General features: G+C 38.2%; 1 protein-coding gene across 17 annotated transcripts in view; it reads right to left on the reverse strand.

Annotated features, from left to right (window-relative positions):
- The window catches only part of NRXN1 (neurexin 1), a 1,062,013-nt gene that overhangs the window by 77,413 nt on the left and 957,554 nt on the right, over positions 1-27,046 (reverse strand). For all 17 annotated transcript variants that reach the window (XM_072140344.1, XM_072140342.1, XM_072140343.1 and 14 more), the window contains one exon: positions 19,699-19,870. In XM_072140344.1, the coding sequence (XP_071996445.1) occupies positions 19,699-19,870 (172 nt within the window). The remainder of the gene's footprint in view (positions 1-19,698; positions 19,871-27,046) is intronic.

Genomic DNA, 27,046 nt, shown 5'->3' on the forward strand with positions numbered 1-27,046 from the left:
ATTTATTTGTTGATAGTAGAGATGAGCGAGTATACTCGTCTGAGCTTGATTCTCATTCGAGTATTAGTGTACTCGAAACGGCTCGTTGCTCGGACGAGTATCTCTCCGGCTCGAGATCGAGCATTTACTTAACGAAACACAGTGAAGAACAGTGAAGAATTCAATGAAAACAGTGAACACAGTGAACACAGGATCATTTAAGTGAAGAACACAGTGAAGAACACAGTTAAGAACACATTGCAGATGTTCCGTACATCTGCTAACTTATCCGAAGACATGCGTGCCGAACGTTGTTCTTCACAATAGTATGTGAAGAACAATATGTGTGAAGAACACATTGCAGATGTTTCCATACACTGTGTTCTTTACTGTGTTCATTCAATGTGTTCTTTCAGTGAAAAGATCTGCAAACATCTGCAATGTGTTCTCAAGTGTTCTTTCAATGTGTTCTTTCAGTGAAAAATGCTCGAGTCTCCCATTGACTTCAATGGGGTTCGTTATTCAATACGAGCACTTGAGCATTGGGAAAAGTTCGACCCGAGTAACGAGCACTCGAGTGTTTTAGTGCTCGCTCATTTCTAGTTGATAGTAACACAGGAAAGGCTTTTGATTTCTAGAACCTCCTATTGGACATTCCTATTGAAGAGCAGGTTGAGAAGAGGTCTTATACTGAATATTTTGCTACTGTACCAAAGCTGGGGGAAAATGTGGCAAAAACAGTACAAAGTTAGAATGCTTATGAAAACAGTAGATTTAAAAATATATTCTACATCCGGGAAATGACCCCAAATACACAGGCAATGTCATCCAGGCAAAGAGAAGAACAAAGGGACTGGAAGTGGTGAAAGGGACTTCAACAGAACCTAAATTAAATATTGGATCATGGTTTCCTCCTCAAAAACCACGGTCCCGAAAGAGAGAGCGATCTCTCTCCCTATAGAGATCGCTCAAAACCAAGTGTACCTAACTGATTCTGTTTTGAAGGCACAACATATAAAGGTGTGATTTTGATTTTGCTTATGTTTATTTACTTTACATTTCGACAACCGATAAAAAATAAATAATTACTACATCAATTTTTAAAAGCGTTCTTGCTTGCCTACAATTTTGGACAGTACTTTATATTTTGTGTAAGTTTACTGTTTGATTATCTACTTATGTTTTTAATCTTTTCTAACCCTTTCATTAAACTTAGATATAGACCCCAATACGCTATAGAGTTACTATAGAGTTATAGAGTTACTACTATACGTTGAGCTAGAGGAGTAATTTACTTTACAACTGCATGGGCGGTCAACAAACTCAGACACGTACATGAAGCATATGTCTACCGTGAGGACTATAAAGTATGTACCCTTTTTGACAGATGGGTAAATTGCTTGGCTGCAAAGACCAATAGTTTATTTTCGTCCTGAAATCCAGTTCCCATAATTGAATCACTACACAATTGCGCTATTGTGCTCAACAAAAACAAAAGGCGCATCCATCGCTTGACGGTAATATGTGTGTTCCGAACACTGGAGTTGCATTGTCAATCTTCCAGTTATTCAAACAGTTTCTTCAAGACAGTTCCCTTCAAAGTAAACGAATAATGTGAAGTGCTACAGGAATGCCACAAAAGGCAAAAAAGGTCAAACTATTGAATTGAATCTTTTTGTATGACTGACAAAAGCAGTCAATCAACTTTATCATACGTTATTATGGGAAGGTCAGAAAAGAAGACTTTGCTATGTGGATTCTCTAGATTCTCCAAAAGCCATATTTTATGTCAAAATTTATTGCACTCCTCGGTTAAAATGCAGTTTACTTTTGTGAATGGTTGTCTTCAAAACAACATAGACGTTACATTTTTCCTCACCATAAAGTATAAATTCGAAAGCTACAAATATTTAATTTGGCTCCTGTATTTATTTATAATATTGCAATACGTTGAAATTAATAATGTAGCAATCAAAACCCAAATGTGGTGCTCAAGGTATCACCATGTACATCTGGAGGACGTAGAGTTGAACAAAACAGGATATGGAATACATTGGGCGAATTATCACCATGTTGTCTGGTTTCTTCTACTATTTTCTGAGTTTTTATTGTCCTTTTGAGAGAACATGCTAATAAATCTTTTCCCATTGACCTTTGTGCAATTAGTGGTACTCATCAGTAACTCTAATAGTTGATGCCCTTTGAAAATTTACCCATGAAATAAAATTCTCCAATTTGAGTCTCCTAGTGATGTTCACACAACGCTCATTATTTAACCCCTTACTTTACAATTTTACTCAGCTTTATTGCTGTTTTAGCTCCTATCACTCAGTGATGGCCAGTGTAAAATTCCAGAGGGTGAACGGGGACTCTCTAACAAGACAATTCATGATCCCTCTGTGCTGTGAGATGCTGTGTGCTGACAATGTGCCTAGATCATCATGGTACAGGGTTTATCTACACTTGTATTTAGCTTCTTAACACTCTACAATATCTTACACAGAGAACAAGAGAGATGAGACGGATCAGAGATGAAAAGATCCATGAGACACATATAATACACAATGACACTCTCAGCTCTTCTACACTTGAGCTATAAAAAACACTGTCAGCTCTGCTATGTCTGATCTATGACACACACAGAGTGCCTCCCTCTCCTGGATAAAGACCTTATCTTATATTGTGGAGTAGATATATGCATGCTTCTGCTTGACGTCTGCATGTTAGCTCCTCTTGCAATGGGGGGAGAGAGGCAGGAGGCTATTCATAAGAGAAGCTATTCATAAGAAGAATCTGCCATGCTCAACCATAATCAGAAGATTATGGGGCAACCGGAATTGTGTACACCAAGACTGATAGAGACAGGTTGGAAATATAGATGTAAAATGCTGTATTTTTGTAACACATGATTAGAGAATGTGTTATTTTGTTATCCTGAGTATATTTAAGAATTTTGTCTTCATGGGAATACCCCTTTAAAGGAAATCTACCATCAAAATCAATCATGATAAACCAGGGACACTTACTGTTTTCACAATGACTGTGGTGATCTTCTTATATATGTTATCTGCTAATGAGCCAAAAGGACCCTCTGTGCTGTAGCTTTAAAGGCTGTTACACTGTGCAGCAGCACTTCCCCTCTCTCTTGGTCTGCTGTAATCTCATAGCGTGGGAGGGGTAAGTGCTCCTGCACAGTGTAACAGGCTGTGAAGCTACATCATGGAGGGGCTCTGGTAATGTCCCCAGATCCCTAAATGTTTGGATCTATGAGTAAGTTTCCCTGGTTTATCATGCTTGATTTTGGTAGATTTTTTTTTTAACATAATGACTTGACTTGAAAAGATAACTATAAGGGTGCATTCACATGCGTTATCGCGCCTCCTCCCTCCATAGAAAATAGTGGCGCACATCCGCACACTCACAGAACGATAGAGCATGCTCTATCTTTTTGCTGTGTGCGGCCCAGATCGGTGCCACACCGCCGTACCGCTATTGCCGTCTATGGGGACGTACATGCAGATGGCCATGTGAATGAACCCTTTAACATACATTTTCATATATCAATAAGGTGAGAAATTTTTGAATAATAATGTAAGTGTCATGACTTTATGCCAGGGCCTGTTCACTATTAAAAGTAACCTTTGAAAGTTCTCTTCAAATGATATGTAAAACCAAGTTCATAACACTGCATAAAGACAGAGTGGGAATGCCCAAAATGCACATGATATGGAAAGTCCCTATAAATCAATTTAATTAGCATAAAAAGTTGTTGGATTCCTTAAGTTTATATGCCCTCCTGTAAGACCCAAAGCCCTAGTATTTTTTTCTAACATTAATCCAATGGGGCAAATTTACATAACCGGTCCCTGCGCGATCCCCCATCCGGAATGTCCGCCGGAATACCCATCTGCCGCGATTCATGAAAATCGTGCGCCCGATTTCCTGCATGTGTCGCTTCCCCATCAGGTCCACTGGAGTTCACCATCTTCCTCCCGGTGTATGGAAGTGCATGGCTTGCGACTCAAATTGAATTGTTAAATCCTGCGCTTAGTCGGAAACAGTAGGATCGTCCATCAGCCTGCCCCCGATTTATGTTGCGTTAAAGCCGGCGCAATTGCAACACAAAATGATCGCATACACAATCAGCGGCGCGACCCCCGAAAAGTCAGGAAACCCGTCGAAAATGTGGCTGCGGAAACCTTAGTAAATAAGCCCCAATATGTTCTTTTTGATTTCAGATTGAACCAAAGTGTAACAAAAATCTATGGGAAAAAGTCTATGGTAATAAACCCTGGGAATAAAAATCTTGATTTTTTTGGTGTAGGTGAGTTTTTATGCATTCAAACCCTTCTATTAAGAAGCCTGATATCACAGTAATTGTCACTATTCCGCCAGGAATTTATCCAGCATTTGAATTTAAAGCATTGAATTTTTTTGAAAAGCCGAAGACAATAATTCCCTTTAGAGATTTTCATCTAGTCTTTGACTTCCTCTAAGATTGCAAAGTTCTCAATATTCTGCAAAACCATTGAGGAATTGACAGCGATCACGGACTGCGGCTTGGGACTCTAGTCCGCTAACAAACTGAGCAATCTTCATTTCACATTGGTAGATAGCTTTCACAAGGATTGTCACAAATAATACCTGCATTACAGCTAGGAACAATGACATAATGGAAGCATTGTACCCGGCTCACAGTCCAAATTCCCATCGGTACACCTCCCTGTGGCTTTTGGTGTTTTATGCATTAATAAGGATAGAGAATATGAGAAAACATGGAAATTGGATAATTGTGTGATATTTATTTGTTGTTTGTTTCATTTAGATTACTAAACATATTTTCTGTATATTTTTTAACCATTTAAGGTTCCGTGAGTCTAAATAGAGGAAAAAATAAAGAAAAATAAATGGTCAAATACTGTAAATTTACTGTTCCGCTATGGATTATAAACTTAAGTCTCAAGCTTAGTGATGAGCCGACCCTATCGGCAAAGGTTGGGTTCCCCTGGACCTGACCCTGAGATTCATTAGAAGTTTGGGTGCAGATCAGGGTTTGGCTCAAAACCCCCCTCCATTACGTTAACTCTTTAAAGAACCGTGAACAAAGTTGCTTGCAGAATAATTAATGACTAATCTGAGTGCTCAGGCCCTTGTATGCACAGTGTCGTTTTGGTGATGATCATTACTCCCCAAAGATGTCATGTTAGTGTTGGTGCACGGCCATAGTAATTTTAAAGCCATTGGCAAAGTCGTCAATGAGCTGATCGGAGCTGACCTGGTGACACTGGTAGTGGGTTTAGGTTCAGAAATCAAAGACAATAATAGTTATGTGGGCTTTGAATCTGGACTTGAACAGAGTTTTAAAATTTGGGCTCAGTCAAAGCCGCATTTTAATGGGTCAGCTCATCAATACTCAAGATACCATAATGGACCATATATTAACTAAAATTGGACTTGGTTTTTTGTTTGAATATATGAGATATCTTTTAGAAGTTGCTCCTCAAACAATGTTCATCACTTATTGATGGAACATACTATAAAGCTATGATTCCTGGGGGTCTGAGTTCTAGCTCCACTATTGATCATGAAAACATGGGTACTAAGTGTCCCTCTGACTAGCTCAATGGGAGGACAATGGTCGCACCTGCACAGTACCATTACTCTGGGAGGAGAAAGCTAAACATAAATCATATCCATTTCTATTAGACCCATGCATATAATATTAAACAGTTGCTGTTTTCACTGCTTCATTAAAAGAAGTTTTCAGACCAAAATTATTGATGCCTATCCAAAGGATAGACAGAGAAAGAAAGAAGGGTCAGGGACAAATCAAGGTCATTGGAAGGTACAGTTCTAGTAGAGACAAGGAGCAAACTTAAGGTAGGGGAAGGCAGCACAGATTTAAGGACACGTCAAGAATAGGAAGGATAGGTCCGAGGAACAAGAAAAAAGGGAATAAAATACAGAGTTGTAAAGTTAGTTGGGGTCAACTAGTGGCAGAAAAGTATACATTTGGGATGGCACTATAAGGAGTTCTTACTTCCCTGTATGCAGACTTTAATTTTGCCAAACCAGTTCTCTACAGCATAGTGGCAAGATACAAACACATTGGAACAGCGCTGTCTACAGTTGGGAATCAGTTCTTTATGGAAAGGATATATTGGTTTGGCTTTTATCCCACATCATGTAATGAGGCTTCCTTAAAATGTCATGCGTGATGTTAAGGAGGCTGCCTTACAAGATTGCCCAGAGGCAATGCTTTGCTTGCTTCATTCTGGAATACTTATTTACATATTTCCCAGAATCCCCCACAGGATAATCAATGTCTGTAAGCCTACATGCAAATGAAGACGTGACCTTAAATGGCAAAGTCTCAGTAAGGAGTCTTCTTAACCCCTTAATGACTTGGCCTTTTTTAGTTTTTTCACTTCCATTTTTCACTCCCCACCTTCAAAAATCTATAACTTTTTTATTTTTCCACATAAAGAGCTCTGTTATGGCTTATTTTCTGCGTAACAAATTGCACTTCGTAGTGACGGTATTTAATATTCCATGGCGCATACTGGGAAGCGGGAAAAAAAATTCCAAATGCAGTGAAAATGGTGAAAAAACACATTTGCAACGTTTTCTTGTGGGCTTGGATTTTACAGCTTTCACTGTGCGCCCCAAATACCAAATTTGTATAGGTTTTATAATGTTTTCATACATTTAAAAAAATTAAAACCTCCTGTACAAATTTTTTTTTTTATTTTGCCATCTTCTGGCGGCAATAACTTTTTCATACTTTGGTGTACGGAGCTGTGGATAGTGTCATTTTTTGCGACTTTTGATGGCGTTTTCATTGCTATCATTTTTAGGACTGTGCGACCTTTTGATCACTTTTTATTAATTTTTTTATATTTTCCAAAATGGCAAAAAAATGTCATTTTTGACTTTGGACGCTATTTTCCGTTACGGGGTTAAACGCAGTGAAAAACCGTTGTTATATTTTGATAGATCGGACATTTTCAGACGCGGTGATACCTAATGTGTTTATGATTTTTACTGTTTATTAATATTAATATCAGTTCTAGGGAAAGGGGGGTGATTTGAATTTTTTGGTTTTTTTATTATATTTTTTTTTTTTAAACTTTTTTTTACTTTTACTTTTACTATTTTTCAGACTCCCTAGGGTACTTTAACCCTAGGTTGTCTGATCGATCCTACCATATACTGCCATACTGCAATATGGCAGTATATGGGGATTTTACTCCTCTTTCATTACAATGTGCTGATAGCACATTGTAATGAATGGGTTAAAACGAGACAGCTTCGGGCCTTCGTGAGACCCGAAGCTGTCATGGCAATGGATCACCGCTCCCCGTGACGTCATCGGGGAGCGGCGATCCGCGGCATCTTTTTGGAGCCTCCGGCAGCATTGCCGGCGGCGATGGCCGTGAAAGCAACCACGATCGGTGCTAGCACCGATCGCAGTTGTGACCGGTAAGTCTTTGCTGCAATATGCAGCAAAGACTTACCGGCTATGGAGAGGGCTCGGCCCGGGAAGGGGTTAATTCCCAAACTTTTGAAAAAGCAAGCAAAATGGGATCATTTAATGCTCAGGAAAAGGTCAGGAATGAAAAAGTTTGTGTTATAGAGAGGTTGCCATTAAAGCCTGTAAGGGGACTTTAAGGTCATGCTTGCTACGCTGAGGATTTTGGTACTTAAAAGGGTATTCCCATGAAGACAAGTTTCATAAATGTACTCAGGAAAACAAAATAACACATTTTTCAATTCACTGTTATTAACAAGGAGAGAAAAACTGCAACCTACAGACAGATAAGTTCTTTATCAGGGGTGAAGGGGGTGCAGTTACCCCAGATCTGAAAGTGTGAAAGCATATTTGTAGCAGTGTTGCAGAGTGTCATTGTGTGTAATATTCATCTCATGGATCTAATCTCATCTCTGATCTGTCTCTTACTAATACAATTTTCAGAAGGTAAATGAAAATGTATATAAACCTGTACCCAGATAATCTAACCACACGGTCAGCTCACAGCACAGAGGAATCATGAAGTGTCTGGTTAGAGAGGCAGCCCACTTTCCAAGAAGCCTAGTGACATGATGCTAGATATCAATCGAACTATTGTGCCTATTCCAAAAGGAACAAACTCCTAACTGTGAAACATGCTCAGATACCATACAGGGGTTTCAAGGTATTGGGCAGGAACATTTTGTACAGAAAACGATGGAAGACTATGGCAACAGGTAGCAATAAACTTGGACACCCACGGTGACAGCACACTGAGAGGTTACTGTAACCTTGGAGCTGTGACCACTAAGGGCATTTAAGGTCACGAGCCATCAGCATTACATTTTCATTGCCTTTTAATGAACATTTTGGAAACTTTTTAATAGGCTATTTTATTTTTTGCAATGCTTTGAAATGTATTACCAAGGCTGGAAAACAACTCAGCTGTTTTTACATCTGTGTCAGGTCATATTTGAGTACGTTATGCGTGGTTAGTTACAACAGCAAAAACAAAGGGGAGGTCGCTGTCTGGAAGAGGTCTCGCAAACAAAACACCATAGGCACATGTAGCAATAAATAATGGCATTTCAGAGATAAAGAAAATCTGTTCTGTGTCAAAAGAGCGGTGCCAGCAGTAGCCTACAGCCAAGGGAATCTTAGGACTTTTCTGCTAAGCCAGGAAGTGGCATTTCAATTTGTGTATTCTTGCCTTAGAGATAGTTTACTGTAAAACACTAATCTTCCTGCATTGGTGCTGCGTTCACTTGCACATACTTTCTTTGAATGCTTTTTGGCAAGGTATGCAGATACTCTAAATAACAGAAACAGATGCTCAGGGAAATGACAGCAGATGGGTGCTTAAGGATTGCAGAACTATTTCAAGCCGTCCACATGAAAAGCCAATGACATTGCCTGACCTTTCACCGTGGCTGGTACCCATTCCATATCAAGCAAATAAGCTTTAGAGTCATGTGCTGCTTCAACCTCATTCATTTTACGTATCATCTTCATGCTTAGTGTTTATTGCCATTCCACTAGAGTCACATATGTTTTTATATTGTTAAAACTTTCAATTTGTGGGCATATTTCTGGGAAATATGCAAATATGGACTCCAGGAATAAGGATAAGGAAAACATCCTGGAAAATATATTTGCATATTTCCCAGAATCCCATAATGGAGCATCAAGTGTAGCTATAAGTCTCCAGATGCCTACAATGCCAACTTAATTGGCAAATCCTAATGCAGTGATGGCAAACCTTTTAGTAGCCGAGTGCCCAAAAAGCAACCCAAAACCCCCCTTACTTATTGCGAGGTGCCAACCAAAAATTAAAGCAGTAACTTATTGCTCCCTGTTCAACATCTTTCAATCATATTGTCCTCCTGAGGACAGCAACACAGTAGAAAGATGGAAAATTAGCTTTTAGCTTTGTTCCAGTGTCCCTCTATGCACAGAGTATTGTGGGGCCAGCAGAAGGTTCTCCAAAGATAATTTGGCCATGTCTATTCATTCTCCCTCTTCCTACAGTCCCAAGTAGTAAGGTAAGTATGAAAGTATGACTGAAAGCAGCGTCTTTTAAGTTGCTTGGAACTGCAGGAAGATTCTTTGAGTCCTGTCCGGTGTGCTGGGGCGATAGCCCGGGTGCCCACAAAAAGGGCTCCGAGTGCCGCCTCTGGCACCTGTGCCATAGGTTCGCCACCACTGTCCTCAGGTCTATGACATGCTTTTGAACGAATATTTTATCTTTCTTATTCCAATACAAGTAATATATATATAAATATATGGTAGAGTAAAAAATCTACTCTTGGTGTAGTACAGTAATTTCCTTTCTCGTTTAATTTTTTTTGCTGTAGGTTAAACAGATTGTTCCCTACTAGAAGTCCCACCACTTATCTCCATGTAACTCTATTATACTTTTGTTTTGGATTCCAAAGAAAAAAAAATCTATAAAAACAAACAAGAAATGGTCTCTGGCGCTCAGTAATCTATTTAAGACACTTTAATGCATCAGAAGGTATTGAGCATGGTTATCAGGAACGAGACAAAAGTAAACAATTCACATTTGCAAATGACAAGTTGTAAGATCTGAAAATCGATGCCATTTTGTAAGACAAAACAGCTTTGCCTGGATGTGGATTCCGTGAAAATGGAACTTTATCAATAGAATTGATGGCATTGAGCCAAAAGCCATATTTTCTTTGTTCATCAAGATAACAAACCAATTAAATACTAACATCACTTGCTTTCGTTAAAGACTCTTGAAGTTAGTGATGAGTTCAATAGTACCCAGAACTTAGCCTACAACTTTATTTGTGTTGTCCCATGTCAGGCCCTGACCCTTCCACTATCTAACTTGCTCCTTCATGTTCCTATTTTCTGCCCATTAGGAAATTGTTCATTCCACATCAACACACAAACCACATCTTCTACTGAAGTTCAGAGAAGCCATTTCTTTCTCGTAAGAACATCGAATTGTCTTCAACCTGTTCTGTTTCCATCTACCAGAAAAGCTGGTAGATATGAGATATTATAGAACTTATAGACATCCATTAAACTACAATCTACTTAGCCATAGACATTTATGGGATATCAAAATAGCACTCGAAAAGCAATGACTTCATGACACAAATATTTGGATGTGCACTGTCAAGAAGAAAAATTTGGCAGGGCATATCATTATGTCAAGGCAGGGATTTTTGACAGTGGCATTCACATCTTAGATGGATTCTTAGCCAAACCATTCAGGAGGAGTAGAATAGATCCTGTCTGCAAGATCATTAAATGGACAGCTATTGAATATGTGAGACCATGTGAAGGGAAATCTACTGTCAGGAATCAACTTATGTAGTAGATCCCGATGGTAGATTCCCTAAATGTAACTAATACCCAACTCTAAAATCTAACCCCTGAGATTTATTACTTTATGATATTTTTATGATAATTACCTGCAGAGGCTACGAGGGTGTGGAGTAGCCTCTTTTAACTTCGGGGCTAAGTCTACTCCACGTCCAGACTAGCCTCTGTAGAGTTGCTCCCCCTTGCATTTCCATGTCACCTATGAATACGCGGGCATGGCTCGCTCAGATGCAGTGGCTCCCAGCGAGTCGCTGGTTCAGTATAGCCGGCAGTGCACCTGGAGCTTAGAGCTCCTCTCTGCTGTCGATGTGCTGGATGCCAGAGGCTCTGCTGAGACTATTAGGGCAAGAAGCAGCCTTAGCCCTGAAGTTAACAGAAGCTACACCATGCACCAGTAGTCTCTGCAGACGATCAACAAAAAATGATAATGAAATTTTAAAACTCAATGGTTAGGTTTTAGAAAATAAAAATAAGTGATTAGAGATTAGTTACATTTAGGGAATCTTCCATCAGGATATACTAAATAAGTAGATTCCTAGTGGTAGATTTCCCTTTAAACTAACAGATCCAGAACCAAATAAAGACCTCCCCTCCCCACTCAAAAATAGTGTATTGACACCTTTGACTGGTATTCACAAAACTCTTGATAAAAAGGGGCTCAGAATGCAGGAACCCAATCTACAGCATCGGTAAAGCATTTTTTTAACTACCTTTCATCAAACCTTAAGAAATCCACTAGTGGTCCACAGAAAAAGAGCAATAATGGTTCAGTTCACACCCGCAATCATTCCCACTTGCAGACATTAAAGTCAATGAGGAATGGAAGGTAAACAGAGACAATTCTGTTCACTTTCCATTCTTAGTTTCCATTACGCTCTCCATTTTTAGAAACCCCCAACTTAGGTGTGAACTAAGCATAATAGGAACATCCCTTGTGGCCAGAAAAAAGTTTGTATTAAAGCTTCCTGCTTGCAGAGTATGATATCTTGACCCTTGGGCAGCCGGATGTATACATCTGCCCCTATATACAAAAAGCAACGTGTTAACAAATTTATACTTTCTGCCAAAATATAACTATACATAACTAATTGTGTAAAAAGAATTGTGAAAATTCTACCCTACACACTCTCTACTAGATACCACAAATTAGAGTCCTTCTCTGTTTTTAGCTTTCTTGGAATTAATAAATAAAACAGGCTCCAAACACGGGCAATCTGCAATTTAGGCAGATGTTACTTAGAGACAACAGATAAGGAGTAATGGCCTACAACAAAACTGCTGATGGTACAGTACATGGTGACATCTAATAGAAGCAATTAAAATGACATAGTGTAGGTTTTCCCATGATGTGAATTCATCAGAACAAATGGTGTGGAAGATGGTGCAGCATTACTTAAATCACAAATATTCATCATCATTAAATGGAGGATGAAGGGAAATTCATGCAAAACTAAAGAAGCGGTTAACCTCAGTGAAGCAGGAGGAGAGCTCCGCCGCTATCTCATTCTCCAACTAATTGTTATGATCCCATGGAAAACATTACAAAACATTGGATGTAACAAACAAAGCAATAGCTGGAAGTTTGACTTGATTAAAACAGAGATTTACCTTTCGAGACCCCAATACAGTTCCTACAGTTGTGCCTACAGTTAAACCTCCAGCATCAATAGAATTTAAATAATGCTGGTAGAGAGCATTTAGAGAGAGCCATTGCTATCTAGAAGATAATATAATAGATTATTATATGAGCTATTTGCGAGGCCACCAATACTCAATGCTCCTATTGGGGCTATGGCCACCTAAACCTGCCACCAAGTTTGATACTGCACCATAGAGATAATAAAGAAAGGGGCCTCTATCCATTCACTCCTTATACAGTTGTAATGTCTCAGAGATTTACCTTTGGAGACTCCAATCCAGTTCCTACAATAGTGACTACAGTTAACTCTTCAGCATCAATAGAATTTAAATAATGCTGGTAGAGAGCTTTAAAAGCAGTTTTTTGCTATGGAAACAAGTTAGGCCCTATCCACAGGTTAAGGCCTAACCTGCTGAACAGTGAGGGTCTCAGTTATGAGATCCTCATAAATCACGAGAGCAGGGGGTCCGGTGAGGTCCAAGGTACCTCCTTCAGACTCCTAAGTGTTAAACAACCTATATTTGGTCACCAGTTGGAGGTCATATATACGTAGACACCTATGGCTCTCAGCCAAGGTACAGTGAGCACACACGCGTGCCATCATACTGTACCGTCCCGAGGAAAAAAATAGAGCCAGGCATTCTTATTGAGTGTTCCTATAGAAAGCAGCACTCATCCCTCCACCTCTCCAGCCGAACATGTGCTACGCCCAGTACCCGGCCCGGCCGTAGCGCAAATTTGCGTTTATGTAACCTTAAAGGAAATTTACCCTTACCAAAAAGTTAAAAAAAACCTTCATATACTCAATTGCCCCAGTAGCCTCTGCAATCCCTCCATCAGCGCTCCATCAGAGCTCTACCCATGCAAAGTATGTTGAGCTACATACATGCAGGAGCATTAGCAGGAGCATTGGCAGGAGTACGTCAAGGAAGCGCAGGTAGCGAGCAATCACAGAGGCTTCTGGGGCACAGAGAGGGTACTTTATGCCCTAGTAGCCCTAGTAGGTTTTTCTTTAATAGTTCCTCTTTTTGATTGCTGGGAGTCCCAAGGGTAACACCCACAAGGAACTCTAATTTATCCTCTATTTAATGGGTAAGACTTTGTTTCCTTAAAGAAGGAGAGCTTTGTCAAAAATCATGTAATCGGTATCACTGAGCTGTCATTTTACATTGACGGAATAACAGAATTCTTTATGATTTCCTGCTTTACTTGTTCCGTTAATATCCCTAATCCTTAATAATACTAATTATTTAATATTCTGGACCTCCTTGTTAAAAACAAACAATTTGATGGCCATAATACCAGGTCTTAATCTTCCATATACTTGGCTCTCATTAGTATTCCATGATGGGAACAAGGCATCTGTGGGTATTGACAGCATTTTATCAGCGTTGTGTTCACCTCTTGTGCGCTAATAGGATTGCTCTGGGTGTTAAATGATTTAGCGAATTGTGTGATAGATTTTAAATGCTTTTAAAGCCACTTGTAAATTAAGCAAGAAACAATATTGTAACAATGCCTTTAAGTCTACCTGCGCAGGGAATTTGCATGAAAGTTCATATCTAAAACCATAAACTGGGGAATTCGCGGATTTTCCACACTGAATACTTTAATATTTTCGTAAAAAAAAGATAATAATTAGTCTGCAATTCTCATCAATTATAAAATCTCATTAATTTAATAAATGATAAATTAAAATTAGGTTCCTGGAAGGCACTTATTTTCCTTACCCCTTATACATCAAAAATTGTATATGTAATAAATATATATATATATATATATATATATATATATATATATATATATAGATATACATGTATATCTATATATATATATATATATATATATATATATATATACATATATATATATATATATATATATATATATATATATATATATACAATATAATTTATAATTATACTTATTAAAAAATATATATATATAATATACAATATAATTTACATTATAATTTATATTGTAAATATAAAAAAGTATATATTATATATATATAAAATCCTAAAAAATGAATAATTTACACCATGATATAAAAGAAAAATCAACCTTTGAAGAAAAAATTTTGTTTGTGATCAAAGAAGCAAAATCAGCTTGAACATTGTAATTAAATGTATTGTCATGTTTTTAAGGGTTTTATTGTTTATTATGTTTTTACAAATCTTAACATTTGTGAAGCAGATATGTTAGCACTAAAAAAGGAAATGTTATTTCCTTGAAAAATAACAAAATAGAAAAAAAAATTGGAACATTCTCAATCTTTTTGGGGGCAGGTTTATCAAAACTGAAGCTAAAAGAAAAATCTATTTTAATATAAGACTATATGGTCTTACTCTGCACCCCTTCACTTAACTTTTTCAGCTAAGCCACTCCCGTTTTGTTGAACTAGTCGTAAAGGTATTTTTAAAAAAATAATAATAAATGCAAGTTAAGGAATTTAAAGGTTTTTGGTGCAAATTTTTTCAATAATTTTGTCTTAATTGATATGTTTCGCATTTGTTTCTTAATATTTGTATAGATGTACAGATTTTTTTTTTTTGCCATATCAAACACATACTGAGAACTATTTATTAATGCCTATTTGACAAAAAAAAGCCATAAAGCCATAGTTTTTGTCTCTTTCTACTTTGTGCAAAAGGGTTTCTAGCACATTCAGTTATTTTGCCCACCCCAGCAGTTCCCAAAAGTAGTCGTGGTGGTAAAGGGAAATGGTGGAGGCACCAGATTTGTTAATTTTGACCGAAGGGGGGGAATTGAAAGCTTGGAATGTTTTTTCCCCTCCTTACCCTACCTCCACGCCAAGTGGGCATAGAGGGGCAAGAAGAGGGCCATGCCTGGTGGCAGAGTGTCTGTCCACTAGCTATAGAATGCACTAGAAACTGGCACAGTTTCTAGTTCTATGACACTAAGTGTCATAGAAGTTCCTCATTGCATTCCAGTTTAGGGATAACATGCAGGCGCATTATGCACAGCCCTGTCTTGAATCAAGTCAGGAACTAGCATAGAAGTGCCCCATTGCATGCCGAACACCCTATATAACTGGCGCAGCTTCAGGGATAACATCATGTGTAGACGCACCTTGCATCTGTGTATGATGAATCTTCCCAACTGGTTTCTGCTGTTAAAGCTAGACAAACTGGAGTCAATTGTAGCAAGTTGCATGATGAATATATGATGAGATCTGAACCTCACAATGTTTTAGGCAAAAACTATGCAGGGATAAGGGGTATAAAGATGTGAAAACAAACAACATCAACTGTAACTTTTACTGTATAAAAAAATCTTACTGAACTTTTTATCAAACTGAATGTTAAAAAAAAGTTTGACTAATAAGAACAAGTTAGTTGTAAAATGACCGTAGGAGGAAAAATTGAAAAAGTTCTTTAACTTGGTAATTTATTTATTTTTTTACTTGTTAAGACTTGAATATGAGATGCAGCTGCTGAAGGAGAAAAAAAGCCTGATGCTTTGATGGCATGCTGGGTCCACATAACCAGATGGATAAAAGACATTGGCACAAACATATGGGATTAACTACTAAAGAACACTTATAGTATGTGTAACTTTAATTCGATTTATTTCGGATAGTTCTCATAGAGAACCAACCACAATTTGTGGTGAGCCGTACTGGGTTAATATTTATGATGCTTAAAATGAGTCATTTGGATTTGCGATGGCTCAGAACCCTACATACACTCTATGTAATTTAACAACATGAATTATTTAGCATTTTGGTTTTAGACATGAGGGATTTACTGGTGGCCTAAGATGTAGATTAACTTAGTTGGTAACCATGGATACCTTAAAAGTGGAGTGTTCAGGTCTAAATTAATCTGTTCTTATCCTCTGACTGAATTGTAACTTGTTTATCTAGTTTACATTTTGTAAAAGCTTTAGATGCCTGTGGAAATCGGCAAAAACAATAAAGGTGTCTAGAGAATATTTAGTTTCTTTAAAGACTTTTTGTAGGTGTAAAATATCAATGTATCCACAGGAAAGGTCCGTAATATGAAATTGGTGGGATCTATCACCTAGCACCTGGAAAACACCTGGTAGACAGCAAATGAAACAGGAAGTGAACAGCCCCATTATCGTTGTAGTAGTGAAACTAGGTTACTGCTGATCAGCTTCTAATCATTTGAATGAACAAAGTTGCAGTAACTCAAATCAACCACTGGCCTACTGCACTGAACTGAAAATGGATCTGTCTGTTTCCAATTCCATTGTCTGTGTAGCAACTACTGAGAACCGTTGATCTGCGTGGACTGCCACCAATCAACACAGGAGATGCGAACATCCCAGATGTCGCTCTCCACTTTCCCTTTCAACATAACGACCTATACTCATGTCTGTCATAGAAATTATTGATATAAGGCTTCTTTGCACGCCAAGGACAGGACTTGACTGGAGAAGGGGAGGGGGGAGCACTTCTCAACTCTACCCTCTCCTTAGTAAGTCATGCTGCTGGCACTACAAACGGCACATGATAGAGCATGCTGTATCTTTTCTCCATCTACGGTACGGTGGGCAATATGGCCATTCAAATGGATGGTCGTATTGCCCAATAAAGTGAATGGCTGTGTTCTACCTGTACTGCAATGGTATGGTAAAGGTAGCATGCGGCCGTATTAACACATTTGTATAAAAGGAACCTAAAGTAATACAAAATAATTTTTGTGTAAAGCAACAAATTTAACAACATTTCCACATATTCAAAGAAAAATAGTATAGAAAAAAGAAAGTTTCAGCATACGTAATTGATACATTCCGTTTATTAATATTTAGTTATGTATATCTTATATATTTTGTAACATATCAGTATTATTGATTTCATTCGAAATATAATAGATTAGAAAATCAACTAGTGTTATTAAAATAGAAAACCTAACACTTAATAAGAAAGTTTTTCTTTAGGTTCAGAAAAGTTTATACATTTCTGTGAACCTATAAATTAAGAAAAACTGATCATCAACTTTCCTGACTATAAAAATCACTTTGTTTGTAAAGTGTTTTACAAAGAAATACAGCAGCCTAAGGCTTGTGGCTTGTGGAAGGTTTAAGACACAAAAAATAATGCAAAAAAAATTCTTTAAGAAAATCTACCATCAAAATCAAGCATGATATAACAACCTATAAAGCTATTACACGGAGAGGCTCTGTTAATTCTAGTTGCTTTTTTGGCGAATTAGCATAATTTTAAAAGTTGATTTTAGAAGGAAGGAGGCCATGGATAACAAATATAAGAAAATTAGCACAGTCAAGGTGCCTGGATCTATGAGTAAATGCCCGCCCCTAGTATTATCATGGTTGACTTTGATGATAGATTTCCTTTAAGACATAATAGCCTCTAAACAGTTTTCGAAAATGGCAATCAATAACATGGCAAAATATATTGACAAACAAAATTCATTATAAAACACAAATAAATATTTAAATTCAAATATAATTTTCTATTCAGTGTCGTGAGTATTGGTCATACGTTCTACCTTACATAGAAAAAAATTAAGTTAGGTAAAGTTACAGTATTTTATTTTGAGTATTCAATTTCGTAAAATTATAACTTGGGCATACCTCTTTCCCAATCAGAATTGTGTGAATTTACCTGTAGAGATGAGTTATACGGTAACTTCACAGCTATTACACATTGTAGACTGGACTATATGATTTAACAGCTGATGTATGTCTTATTATGGCTGAAAGTGGGTTGGATCCCTCCTTCTCTTCTCTAAATCTAGGATTCATCAGAGGAATGTAGGGATGATACTAACAGATGCCTGGATTTGAGAAAGCATTATGGGGCTAATAATGTACAATTTGTATTTTTGATAGTTTTATTTTCTGATATCTGTTGTTATCTATTGTCTATTTAATATTTGATATGAAGATCCAAGATTACCTATTCATTGAAGTAATAAACCTATTTTTTTTTCGGGGGGGGGGGGTCTCATTAGAAACTAGGGCTAACGGTAGCTGAGAAGATGCTTAGTCTTTTCTGGAAGCGCGTTGACTGACTACTGATGCAACTTTGGCAAACGTTCTAATAAAGCTCTGGATCTCCTTCAAAGAAGCTGGACCTGGATGTTTTGTAATGATTTACTCAACTATCCCTTTTAAAAACTCACGTTTTCTCAGATAAAACCAATTTGCATGTGTATTTGGGAGTCAAGAGGTATAGCTTTAAACTAAATACATTTTCAGCCAACAACTCTTAAGGATGGAGTGGGCATGTTGCATTTTAGCATTGCCAATTCTTTATGTTGCCAAATGATAAGTCACCGCCGAACTGTCAGACACTAACTGGCTAATCTGAACGTGGTTGGTACTGGGGGGTCAATTGGGATAGCTGCAAAAAAACTGAAAAGTTTAGGTATGGTAACATTTGACAAGAATTATGCTAAAACCTCAATAGTAAGAATAAACTATACTATGATTAGAAATGAAAAATTCGAAATATGTTAAGCTATGGGGTAATTGGCCTGGAGTGAGGAAACTGGGGTAATGTGCTAATCGGAATATGTGGAGTGGAGGAGTTGGTATGTGGGGGAAACGTGGGGAGATTGGAGGAATACATTGTTTAGACTTCTAGCTTTATATTGTACGATTCGATCACAACTGTTATTTCATAATCCACTGAACCGGGGAGCAGGGGAACTGGGTTTTGTGGGTGCATTGGGTTCCTCCAGGTCCTCAGTTTCCTCCCACACTCCAATAACATACTGGTAGGTTGATTAGATTGTGAGCCCCAATGGGTCTGGCAAAACTATGTGTAGCGCTCTGTAATCTGTGCGCGCTGTATAAATAAAGGATCTTCCTATTGTTATTTGGGGAAGGGAGATGAGATAAGGGGATGACCTTTGTCAAAAAAAAGCTGTAAAACGTAAAATCTGTTCAATAAATATGTATTTGATTCAAAAAGAAATGGATAATTAACAGTGAAATTGTTCAGTGTAAATATTTTTTGAAAAATTATTTGTGTAAAATTATGGCTTTTGTCAAATCCTTTCCATGGGTCATTAAAAAAATGTAAAATTGAGTTGCAAAAATCATTCTAGCCTATGAATAGGTCATACATTTTTTGTATCACTCATATTCCCTACAACAATATCTAATATAATACCGATTATCTCAACGCTACGAAGTAATAACTATTGAAATATGTTTATAAAAAAACACAACTTGTTAAAAAAGATATCCTTACCTGCGGGGAAACGCTCTATTGTAGGTAAGTTGTCGACCTGTAAGGTGGCATTACCCCCACTTCTTGTGAATCGTACTACATGGTACTTCCCATCATTAATAATTGCATTGACTTCTTCAATTGAGATGTCATCTGTTCCAACATTAAATTTGACTCCAATTTTTCCTTGGTGCTAGAAACAAAGAAAAAATAGCTCTAATTAGTTTTTTCTTAAGAGGAATGTGAATCGCATATAGCTGTCTCTCTACTCATAGGACTTTTATTTTCCGGAGCAAGTCTCTTGACATTTCACATCTTGTTCATGGATAATTGATATTTTTATCAGCTGCAATAATTTTTTCTGATGAATTGAATTTATATTTTTCTCTTTGTCTATACACTTTACAAAACGGAATAAAAGTCTTTTTCTTGCTTCATGAAACACAGAAAACCAAGTATGACTGAAAATTTCCCATATCTGAAGCTTTGTGTAAATGTCGAAAACCAATGAATGGCAATGATACAATAGAAACTCAAGGAGAACCGTGTTTTCCATAATATTAATATGAAGTAATTATAATGTAAAAAAAAAAGAGATCAGCGAAGACTTGCTATAGAAAAAGCTAAATAAATGACATATTAGTGGTTTTTGTAAGGCCCAAGTTGCATAAGAAGGAAAATATTACAGTATTTTATAACCTAAAGAAGTCCGTTAAAGGGTTTTAAACAATTTTATATGTGGGATTGATATTTGTGATAGCTAACCGATATGTTGAACCCTTTTACACAAGCTGAGGTTACATGCAAATGGCACTTTTTTTTGGCAGTGATCTGGCTGCATAAACTGCCGCCAGCTCACGGCCCCCCAAAGATCTCTATTGTACACAGGAACAGTGCGGTGAGGTACAGTGTTTGCACTGTGTACCACTGCAAAGTTAGTGTTCCATATAGCCAGGCTAAAAAAATATCCTGCCTCAATTTTTAGCTATGAATTACTGCCAAAATGGGCAGAAAACAAGGCCTGTTTGTGGCCCATTTAGCACAGAAGGCCATTTGCATTTAGCCTGACAGATAGGCTGGAAGGATTGGGTTCACAGGCAGAGTTCCACACAGGGCAGGTGTCTGCTGCATTATACCATGGTCAAAGCTGTGGTGCATAGGTACCTGGGCACCCAGGTATGTCACCCAGCACAAGCTTTTATAGACCTTTGGATGTTTCCATTTTTTTCTTTACAAGCATTAAGACAAAATTAAAACAAAGTTGTATAAATTTGGTATGTCTGTCGTCATACTGAAGTTTTATGTCAATTCCAAAGCTTTCCCACTTCCCACTTCATGTTAAAATATTAATTGTTGCCAATAGTAAGTCTGATTTGTCCAGCAAAATACAGGTCCTCATACAGCTCTTCAATTGGAAAATTATAAAAGATATGGCTTCCGAAAAAAGCAACGTAAAAAATCAAAACACCAAAATGGAACGGGGCCATGAAAGCACAGAATTTACACCCTTTATGACCTTTGGCCATATCAAAAAGACAACTCTATTATGAAACAGCACATCATTGGTGGTGACTAGTGATGAGTGGTACATGTTAAAAGTACCAATATCTTGGGACCTCCGATCTTGCCCAAAATGGCAGTACCCTGCACCACTTGCATGCCAGTGGGGGCGCACGTGGGCCCCTTAAATACAGTTGATGGCTTTCGAAGCAACACTTGTGATTAGTGCTAGCAGGGAGGTGGAGCTAAGCCCAGACCCATCCTGGACAGATCTGGCCAATCACAACCATGTCTAGTTGCTACAGGTATAAAGCTGCATGATTAGCTGCTCTTCAGCCCACAAAGCAACATGCCCAGGTTAGACGGAGCTGCCAAATGGAGAAGGCAGAATCAAAAGTTCAGGTCCACTCATCTATATAACAAATTTCACCTCTAACAAATTTCACTGTAGGGTCCTGAAGCTTAAAATCAGACAACTGATTAATATACTGTGTCTGGTACATATAAAGCAAGTAAAAAGAACACGTCATTGATACCATAATTGTTGCTTCAAGCATTACATTTAACATGGTGCCACAGTGACTATCTGTCGTAATGAGCAGTATCTTTCATTTACTGTATGTACTTAATGGCAGCACATTATCCGAGTGCTTTGAATTACAGCTGGCAGCAGATCTGCTCTTAAACTTAAGTATGTAACAGATAAGTATTACAAAAAAAGATCCAAGGCATACAAAACATTTGGTTGTAATTTTTGTTAATCACAATAAAATACAAAACTCAGCATGCGCCCTCCCATGAATCAACTCGGCAACATTACACTAATACCCTAATTTCATCTTATGTGCTGAGAACACATACTGAGCTTCATTTTTTTCCCCTCTTCCATTATGCATAGAAATTCTGAAGCAGCCGACAAATGAAGAAACTTACAAGATGTGCTGGTTAAGAGCTTCAACAACTCAAGACATGGTTACCTCACCCGTACTGTAGGTGGGCGTCATTACAATATACATGTAATGATGTACTTTATCTAGCTCGCTAATAGATGCTGCTGATCAAAATAGCTTTCACATTTTTAGCCCTAAGGTAAAATATAATGTAAGCTATGGAAAAATACACGCTGTAAATGTATGTCAAGAGCACTCTAATATGGGCAAAATATGTCACTCACTCACTACAATAGTATACTTGAGGGTAATTCTAAGTTGTATATTCTGGTTCCCTCAAGACTAGGGAAATACAAATTGCTAATGTAAAACTTCCCTAAAAATTCTATATTTATTTCAAGAAGATTTCTCTAAAAAAAATCGGACTAGTAGTGCTACCTATACGCAACATCTTCCAAAAACATTTGGATGCAGTTTGTGCCTGAAAAATGCCAGGTTCATGCCAAATCTACAAACCAAAACATAGCTTTTAGTATCTCTACTTACAGTGTGTCATGGGTGCTCCCGCTACCCATATCGCAGGTTGCGGACTCACCTGTGCCTCCTGGATTCATCCATGCTCTGGATTTCCGTCCTCGGCCCTTGCTCATGTCTCCTAGTGCCCCAGCTTCAGGAAATTTAAAAGGCAAGCACACCGCTTATTGGTGCCAGCCATTTCCAAGAAGGCTATTAAAATCTGCCTCTCCCATTACACCCTGCCGGATCTTCTCGTCCTGTGCCTTACAGAAAACTTTTTCTGATATCCTGCGCTATTATTGTGATTTCCCGTTGTGACCCTGGTTTCGTTCCTGACTACACTCCTCCGCTGCCTGCCTTGACCTATTTCTATGTCCCGACTCTGAAACCATGCTGCCAGTGCTGACCTTCTGCCTGACCCCGACTACGAGATTGCCTGCCGTTCCTGTACCTCGAGCTTGGTTGCTACCGTGGACAAGTCACACCTGTGGAACGACCTGGTGGTACCACGCCACAACAAGACCATGCTGCTTTGTGGTGGGCTCTGGTGAAGAACAGGTGCCACTTAGACTCTGGTCCCAGGTGTTGGCTTGTGTCATCGTCCGTGGTGGTTCAGAGATCCACTACCTCTGATCCTGACACAGTGCTTTGCTTTCTAGGGGAATTCCGTAATGCTTAATTTCTCCTGTAGGGGCACTGCAGGAAAATTAAATTGTGTATCTATGTGATAATCTTCTGTCTTAATAAATTTTCATCATCTGGAAGTAGCAAATGTTGATTCTCATTCAGTTTTTACAATCAATACATTAAGTATATTACAAAGTTTTTGAATTTTCAAATGCCTCACTCTACCACATGTGTCCACCCGGTGCATCTAAGAATAAATGCAGATTATTCTGATATTATGCATTCCTAATCTATGTTGCTTTAACACTATCCATATGTTCATGATGTTGTGTGCCAGATCAAATTCATCATCATTATTGTGGCTTCAATCAGAATACTTGCATTCCAGCAACCTTGATCACAAGTCCTGAATCTTTTGATCATCGAGTTTGATGTTTACTAATTACAACCATCGCTCTACTTCTACAAGATATAAACAGGAGATCAAATATTTCATACAATTTTTTATTAGATGATACATTTTTTGACGTTCTGATCTGTTATGCAGTCTACAGTTATATTTACATTATGTAGTATTGTGCCATCATGAGCATGAAAAGTGTACCTGTAGATGGCACTAAACACTTTTCTGTTGTTTAATTTCAAGGAGCAATGCTTGAAAGAGGGTACTCATTAGATGAATTTTCTCAAGAAAACCAATATCCCTCCAAAACTGTGGCCAAATGTTTTTTTAAATACTGATCCGATTGAATACATTGTATGACTGATGACGAGTCCAGTTCTGACTCAAAACGCCTCTTTAGTCCATTTTTAATATATGCATTGGTAGTGCTATATGCCAAGAGACTACCAATTGTTATTAAAAGTTATTTTTAAATAAATATATGCATTTTTACCAAAGGTAAAGTGTCACACTTTGCCTGAAACTGTGAGGCAGACAACTAAGATTACCTTGAGATTTACAGTAGACCTCATATAGGTAAATGTTATTGAGTAATCTGGACGTCATGAGAACATGTAAGGGATGCCTATCGCCTACCAGACAGTATCATCTTTTACTGGGCATTACTAGTATAAGTTCCAAAAAATGTATAATTTTTGATAATTTTCTAATTGAGACAAGGAGTTTTATTTTGATGCTGAAATGAGCTCTCCACCAGAAAGAAGAGAATTCCCTTCTTGTACCTTAAATATTGATATTTAGTAAGTTAGACATGAAAGATTGCTTAAAGCAGTTGTATCACCTGTATTCACAGGATATGGGATAATAAGCAGATCAGTTAGATTTCAACTGTTGGGACCCCCACTGAGTGTGAGCACAGGTCCCTCAGCAAACTAGAGAATAGGAGTCCTATTCTCACTAACAGGGGAGTGGCAAGAAGAGCATGCATCGAGAAGCTCCATTCAATAGTATGGGAGTGTATTAATTAGCTATCTCTGGCACTCTCATACACAATGGGGCTCATTTACTTACCCGGTCCTGTCGCGATCCAGTGGCGCATTCTCTGAGGATTCGGGTCTTCCGGCGATTCAGCAAGCTCATGTGTCTGACTTCCAGCAGGTGTCGCTGCTGCCCCGAGGTCTGCCGGAGTTCACCATCTTCTCCCCGATGCATGTAAGTGCTTGATTTTGCGACACACTTCGTTTCTTAAATTCGCCGGTTTTACCGAATCCATCGGGTTTTCCTAAGGCCACGACCCTGATTTCTGACGTGTGAAAGCCGACACGATTACGCCAAAATCCGATCTTGTGTGCCAAAATCCCGGCGGAATCTGCCGCAAAACGGAAAAGGTTGGGAAACCCGCCAAAAGTGCGACCACGGAACCCTTATTAAATGAGCCCCATTGAATGGGAGTGGCAATTTCCCACACTTCTAATTTTTTAATGTAGTGGCAACTCATACTCCACCCATTCTTGAGAGCGGAAAAACCTTTTCTCCAGTTTGCTGGAGCTCCCTTTCTCGTGATCATGTGGATCACAGCAGTCAAACCTTAAACAATCACCTTGTTATGTGGTGGAGAGAAGATAACTTGAAAAGTTGGTATAACCCCCTTTTTGCTGCAGATAGAAACAATACCCTATAGGAGTTACATTGGAGGCCTCTCATCTTTACAACAAGTACTCTATTAGCGGAACCTTGAAAAAACTGTTTAGAGTGTAGCTCTACAGCTGGTCTTAGATAAGTCTTTTTTCTTTCTTCTGGAGGAAAGCATATTTGCATATTTTCCCATGGAATATTGATTGTAAGAATTTATTATCTCTGCGTGATCTCTTCAATAAGATATAAAGTTTAAGGTCACTTTGTAGAAGGTTATATTGTAGCTGTCTAGGCTAGAAAGAAATCCCTAGTATTGGTAATTGGACAAATCCTTAAATGAAAAAATATAAAGAGCTATAATAAAAAATAATTTAGGAAGTTTAAAGAATGATAATGCTAGGATAAAGCAATACTGTACAATATACTAATTTCATTTTGTTAATCACAATACTTCTTCCATGTCTGAGATCCATTTAAGAAATTACACTGCAATTACCATACGGGAGATGATCGCCCAGGTTCGACATTAAGTGTATCATTCTTACAACTGGACAAGAAGTTTACTGCATTACTTATAGGCTTAGAATTTGTGACTTTTTTTTCAGACTTGTAATGTGAGAAAAATATATAGAATTACTGTGTACGGTAATAATATTTCTAGTCTTTAACCTTTAAAAGCCGAAAGGGATAATAACCACTGTGAATGAAATATGAGATTAAGCGAGCTGCTGGCGTTTTGCCTCATTTTACTGCATTTTCTTCTTGTTTTCTTCTTTTTCTTAAACATCAAGGGTAATTCCAAACTTTTAAAACAAGTAAATATTTAAAGGGGTTCAGATTTTTTTTTAAATAAAACACTGTGGAATTTTATAAACTACCAAAAAAAACCAGGAATTTTTGCTTCCACCTCCGTAGATTCTTAAGTTACTTCCTATCTTCTCCAACTATCTTTGTCTCCATGAGTACTATAATAATAAGTGATGAGCTTCATTGAAGCTCTTCTAAAGATTGGCTTACAGTCCAAATTGTAATGTTGCTCCAAAGTTGCCCCAATAGTCCATAAAAAATATTCACATAACCACCACTAGTCCTCTAAAACAGAGGTCCCCAACCACCGCTTGGTCAGAGCTCGCTCTGTGTGGATTTATAATGTTTTCTGCCATGGCCGTGACAGCTCGCAGCTCCCGGCAGAGAACATTATGCAGGACGGGGTGGGGCGGATGGGTGCAGGAAAACAAGTCCAGTGCTCCCACTGATTCAGGGAAACAAGCCTGGTGCTCCCACTTATTCTGAACCTATGGTAAGTTGAATCACGTTCTCATTATAAATGTCATAATTATATAATAAGTATGCACTAAGCTCCACCCCTCCATAACCCCACCCCATATGACCAAAGTCCCACCCCCACCCCCACCGGGCCATGGAAAACTGGTCTAGCTTAAAGCCGGTCCCTGGTGCAAAAAAGGGATGAGAACTGAGAACTGGGATGAATGGCAGCAGTAGCTAGCTGCAATTTTACAAGATATTTCTAAAGCAAACCGGACCTGAAGCCAAGCATCAATAGAAGTTATGGTCTGGGACTGGCTCAAACCCTCCTCTCCATGGTAATCAGTTAACTCTTTAAATTCTGCTGGCAAAGTCGCCAGTGGCATTTGAATAAACAGAGTTCTAACTCGCTGGCACCAACATTCCGTTTTAGGGAGGATCTTCACTCCCCAATAACATCATCAGTAATGATGAACTGTCTGTCTTAAACTGTCTGCTCGGAACGTAAAGTGTTTCTGGTGGGGATTCGGTC

Source organism: Engystomops pustulosus, chromosome 3 (genome assembly GCF_040894005.1).
Source record: "Engystomops pustulosus chromosome 3, aEngPut4.maternal, whole genome shotgun sequence".
Taxonomy (NCBI): Eukaryota; Metazoa; Chordata; class Amphibia; order Anura; family Leptodactylidae; genus Engystomops; species Engystomops pustulosus.